Source organism: Pelophylax lessonae, assembly GCF_965119305.1.
Source record: "Pelophylax lessonae genome assembly, chromosome: 1".
In the NCBI taxonomy this organism is placed as follows: Eukaryota; Metazoa; Chordata; class Amphibia; order Anura; family Ranidae; genus Pelophylax; species Pelophylax lessonae.
Genome location: NC_138768.1, coordinates 574,721,412 through 574,727,411, shown reverse-complemented (window position 1 = coordinate 574,727,411; position 6,000 = coordinate 574,721,412). Strand labels below are relative to the sequence as shown.

General features: G+C 42.8%; 1 protein-coding gene across 1 annotated transcript in view; it reads right to left on the bottom strand.

Moving 5' to 3' along the window:
- Window positions 1–2,897: 2,897 nt before the first annotated feature.
- Window positions 2,898–6,000, bottom strand: part of LOC309544572 (17-beta-hydroxysteroid dehydrogenase 13-like) — a 43,706-nt gene continuing 40,603 nt past the window's right edge. The window contains exon 7 of the mRNA XM_082243477.1: window positions 2,898–3,085. Within this exon, the coding sequence (XP_082099603.1) occupies window positions 2,995–3,085 (91 nt within the window). The 3' untranslated portion in view covers window positions 2,898–2,994. The remainder of the gene's footprint in view (window positions 3,086–6,000) is intronic.

Sequence of the window (6,000 nt, the reverse complement as noted above, 5' to 3'; positions counted from 1 at the left end):
TGCGAATTTAGCCATACAGTTTGTATGGCTAAACTCGCACCGCACAGCTGATCGCATGTAATGTCGGAGCAGTGCGCTCCGACATTACATGCGAACCCCACACACGCACAAGTGTGAACCGGGGCTCAACCACTGGCAACAAAAGTGAGTATACCCCTAAGTGAAATACCCCTAAGTGAAAATGTCCAAATTGGGCCCAATTAGCCATTTTCCCTCCCCGGTGTCATGTGACTTATTAGTGTTACAAGGTCTCAGGTGTGAATGGGGAGCAGGTGGGTTAAATTTGGTGTTATCGCTCTCACTCTCTCATACTGGTCACTGGAAGTTCAACATGGCACCTCATGGCAAAAAACTCTCTGAGGATCTGAAAAAAAGAATTGTTGTGGTGGGGGTTCAGCCTGTCAGTGCTCAGACCATACGCCGCACACTGCATCAAATTGGTCTGCATGGCTGTCATCCCAAAAGGAAGCCTCTTCTAAAAATGATGCACAAGAAAGCCTGCAAACAGCTTGATTAAGACAAGCAGACCAAGGACATGGATTACTGGAACTGTAGGTTGCACCTGTTTATCTGCAGCCTTCTCTTCCCCACATCCATTCAAACTCCAGAACTCCAGAATTTATACAGCTTGTCTGAGCTTCCAGAAATCAGTGGGCGAGGAACTGAAATTACACTCTGCAGAGCTCAGTGATGAGAGCTGACTGGAGGGAAGAGGCACCCCCCTCCCCCCCACACCTCTCCCCACACAGCGCATAGGAAAAGAGCAGAGGCTGTCAAATATAGGCAGCTCCCTTTCCTGTCACCTTTTAAGCAAAAAAATGACACATAGTGCTCTAAATTGAGACTAGCACACACAATAGAGGGATATGCTTTATTAATTTTTCCTGTCAGAGGTTTTACAATCACTTTAGGTGACCAATAACAGTTTGCTGGCAATAACTCAAGAGAAAAAAGTTATTCTCATCATATTAGGTATAGTAAACACTTTTAATTTCTGTACATTTCTAAAACACACTGATGAATATTGTGGCTAACATTTCTTATTAAATATGCTACCTCATTCGTGGTATATTTACAAACGCATTAGAAATCATCATTACAGAATTTAGATCCCTGCATATGTGCCTTCATTTATAGCTTATAATCACAATTATCCTATTCTGTCTGTTCAAAAGGTAACATGTTGGTAACAAGACTAACATGAAAAGAAGCAGTTTGCATGTGAAGAAAAATAAAACATTTTATTTATCAAAGTACAACTTTTATTGGTGCAATGACAGAAATCGCAATATGCCTTGGTTTAATACAGCAATAAAAGTGATGGTCCCCAGTAATTAAATTGTTAAACAAAATTATAGAAATAAAAGTGAAAGTATTACAGTTTTAAAATACAGTTTCAGTGTAAAGAGTTATGCGAATTATGAGTATGTCTCTAATATTCAGAGTACAGGTTTGGAAAACACATATGGATTCCTCCCATGAAGATGCAGTAGTAGGGGCTAGCCAGGGCCGTCTTTAACACAGGGCAAAAGGGGTAGCTGTCCCGGGCCCAGCCATTGTTGTGGGGCCCAAAGCAGCTGCCCCTTGAGCCCGCACTGCCCACAAATAATTGATAAGTGCATTTCGTAGGGCCCAAGAAAAGATTTGCCCAGGGTCCAATCAATACTAAAGATGGCCCTGGGGCTAGCTTTCTTTTTAAAGAGTACTTGTTCTTCATTCAAAATGCTGTCAAACTGAGAGGAATTCTAATTGTAAAGAGAACAGTCAATCACTCATTATAAAATAGTAACGCCACCGTGAAATTAAGTCCAGGCTGATACATGGACACTTCAGTAAAAGTGTCCTTAGAGATATAAACAGAGCTATCCCCTCTTCAGGTCATCATGAATGCTGCAGCCAGACTCACCCACCTTAAGTGCTGGTTCACATTATAGCGATGGCAGACATTGCATGTGATTCGCACCGCACTGCTGTGCAAATCACATGCGATTTCTGTGCAATGCAAATTCAGCCATACAGATTGTATGGCTGAATTTGCACCGCATTCGGACCAAAGTCATGCAGGACCCTTTTTTGTCTCCACACCAGAATCGGGCATGGGTCTTCACACCTAGGCAAACCGATTTCTGTACGAATTGACAGTTCGCACTGCAATATGCGAACTAATCTGGGGGTGTCATTAACTTTGTATTGACACTCCCAGCAGTTCGCATATAGCAGTGTGAACTGCCTGTGAATTGGGTGCGATGCGGGAACCCGCAGTGGATTCGCAGGATTCCTGCATCGCACCAGTGTGAACCGCCACTAAACCAGTCTGTTTCAGCACAGGATCCACAAAAGCTTCTAAAGAACTGACAACTGCAACTCTGCACTTAGGAATATGGCTTAGGAATGTGGCAGATAGGCATATTATCTGTATCTGTGCCCCACTGGGGAATTTCCATGTAATAATCAGGGCATTTAATGAGGAAACATCTTCAATTTTATAGAGGGAGAAAGAATTAGAACCTGTGATAGCAATTACATCTGTCTATTTCCCAAAACTAAATTTGACATACTCCTATCCAGACCTAGGAATGAAAGAATCATTTGTAGCATTCCCTTTGGCAGCTATGTGCCCTATGGTGTAATTTACAGAGCTGCAGGGAACAAATAGGAAGCCTAATACAGGGAATTCCTGATTCAACGCCCTTCCCCATGGACTACATTTTCACCCACATAATTCAAATAAAATTTTAAACACACAATACTTATTTGCCTTTGCTAGTATTTGAATCCAGCAGGGTAAACTATCACCAAATTAAGAGAAATTTAAGCTGGCAAATGTACCTTCCTCATTATCAATATGTCTCTTAATCTTTAGGTGATCTCAGTTTAGGAAACAGAACCTGATGCAAGATGCTGATGCACTTTGTATTTCAGCTTTGCATTTATGAAGTCTTACTACATAAACCTGATAATATGAGTATATGGAAAAAAACTGTAGATGTAATTTTATTTGTCCTTGTCAACGTGTCGTACTTTGGCATCAAATTTTATGCTGTTGAAGGCACCTAACGCTTTCAAAGCCCGTTCTGGTAACATTCTGTAAAAAGGAAGAAAGAAAAGAGTTAAATATTTTTTATGTAGTAATCAACTGTATTAGACAGTTTATACCCAGGGGGCAATATGAGCTGATGACTGGGCACTGAGGGCATAAGGTGGTTTTAAAGTCTAAACATTTTTTACCTTAAAGTGTAACTAAACCCAGAACCCTGCATTCACTATATCTGGTCTCCTACAGTACACAGGACATGGAATTATTTTAGTAAATATAAACTGTTAAATACCTTTTCTCATCAGCATTTATAGCAGTCTTGTGACTTCTAACAGTGTCTAGCCAAGCACTGGTTAAAGGCTGTAGGAGGAGTTTTCTAACTATCCTATGAGACTGCAATACCCCTGACCCTCTGTCTGGACAGTGCTGATTGGCCCTGTGCTGATCACATGCACTCTCCCAAGAAAAAAAAAAAAACACCTCTCTAGCAATACACACAAATCTGAGCATGTGCAGCCTGATTACATAGACTGTGTTATCAGAAAATCATCAGGGGACAGTGGAAGAAGGGGAGGATCAGAGAAGCCAGGATCAATCAGCCTTTTTACACAATGCAGAGGATGAACCCCTTAGGTTCCACGGTGAGCATAACAAGAATGCTTTACTGCAAATACAGATGGATTTTACTGTTGTGAGTTTAGTAACGCTTTAATGCATTCCTTGCATTAGGGTAAAAAGTGTTTGGCATCAGTATCTCCCCCTCCACCCACCCCATCCCACCCCCTTTTGCTTACCTGAGCCCTCATTGGATCCAGCGCTGTAGCTGCAGCTCTTCTCTCCCCTCACTACCTGATCATACAGGCTTTGTTGAGGAAGCAGGAGCCATTGACTCCCTCTGCTGTCAATCAAAGCCAGTGACAAGGGAGGGGGGGGGGGAGACCGGTCCGAGTCCCATTGCCTGTGTCTATAGACTCAGACAGTGAGGCTCGGGAGAAAGCCCGCAAAAGTCCCCCCCATAGAAAGCGGCTTTCTATGGGGGCACTTGCCAGAGAGGAGGAGCCAGGAACGTTGGAGGAGAACCCGAGAAAAGGAGGCTTTGGGCTGCTCTGTGCATTTCCATCGCACAGAGCAGATAAGTATAAACCGGTTTGTTATTTGTTTATTTTTTAAAAGCATTTACAATCACTTTAAAACCCCTGCAACTCAGGAATGGACACTGAAAAGATAACACCTGTGGGGTTGGTCCTGATCATTTGATATTCACTGATTTATTTAGTGTCATACTGCAGGGGTGATTTACCAGATTCTGTGCCTATGTGGTAAAATATAGATGAGCAAAACAAAACATGAATTACCTGTAAGAATAGTAGAACACATTTGTGATATTGCTAATAAAAAGCATTGCTAATAAAAAATGACCACTGAAGGCTTGAACAAGGAGAGGAATTTTCATGTCTTTTTATAAGTTGAAATTTATCATCTTATCTGTTTAAGTTCTGAACCCATGGTACATAAAATTTCTTCTCAGGATATGTCCTTGCATTACTCTGGTCAACTAAACTAATATTCGATTGTCCTAAGTCAACTTGCTTTTTTTGCCTTTATTATTTTTGTATGTGGAATTTTAACGACATGCAAATCATGATAGAAAACTGGTCACAGGAGCATGTCCAAAGGGTGGTGTTTAATGGCATATTTTTTGAATAGTCTTTAGTTGTGAACGTTGTTGCCCAGGGCTCTGTTCTGGGACCAATTCTCTTTGATGATATAGAAGTTGGAATAAATAGTTCAATCTCAGTGTTTGCTGGTGATACAAATCTAAACAGGGCCCTCCGCAGAAGTCTTGGAATGACGAAACCGGTCAGGGCGTGAGCAATGCGGTTACCATAGCAGCAGGACGCCAGGTGGGGACTCGACATTACTTGCAGACTTCCTGAACGCTGACGAGCAACACGGAAGCCTGGTAGGCTCCCAATGGTATCCTAAGCTGCCCTGCTTTTACGATTTTTATGCTGTTTTACCTAATGTGTATGTAAGTGCATTTAAGAAGGGGGGTTTTGGGCATGAATAAACTTTTTATCGGCAATACTGCTCTATGTGGCCCTTTATTTTCTCCTATGCACTATGCTGCAGCGCTGCACATCCAGGTGATCAGTGGTATCCTGTAGAGATTCTGGTCCGGATATATGAGTGGATTTTGGGCTATTGTCTTGCCAGTATCTGGTAAGTGTGTTTCCTTAGGGAGTGATACACACGGTGAGGTGAAGGAATTGAGCATTCTTTTCCGGCTCCAACATTGGTGATTGATCCCTTTGTGGATTCCCCAGAGACTTTTCTACCACTGTCCCTACGAACTTCATCTGGATTTGCATGTCATGATAATTAATATGTCATGTGTTTTAGCCCTGCTTGTCTATATGGTTCTTGACTATTGTTGAGGTGATATGCACTTGTTTTGTATTTATGTTTTATATTTAGGCAGCAGCTTTTTCTCATCAATTATATTTGTTGTTATATATGTACATTGCACAATAAGACTACATGTCAGCGTATGGTTCGCAGGCAGAACCGCCGCGGTTCCGCCCCCGATCTGGAGATTATTGCAAATCGCGGGACGCCTGTGCGTTGCCCATTGATTTGCAATAGCCCCCCAAACGCTGAGCGATGTTGCCGCGATTTCCGCCTGCCGAATCGCGGTAACATCGCGCAAAAAAAAAATCGCGGGACGCATTACGCCCAAAAAAGTACAAGAGCTTCTTTGGAGCGTATTGCGTCCCGCGATTTTTTTTGCGCGATGTTACCGCGATTCGGCAGGCGGAAATCGCGGCAACATCGCTCAGCGTTTGGGGGGCTATTGCAAATCAACGGGCAATGCACAGGCGTCCCGCGATTTGCAATAATCTCCGGATCGCGGGCGGAACCGCGGCGGTTCTGCCCGCAATCCATACGCTGACATGTGAACG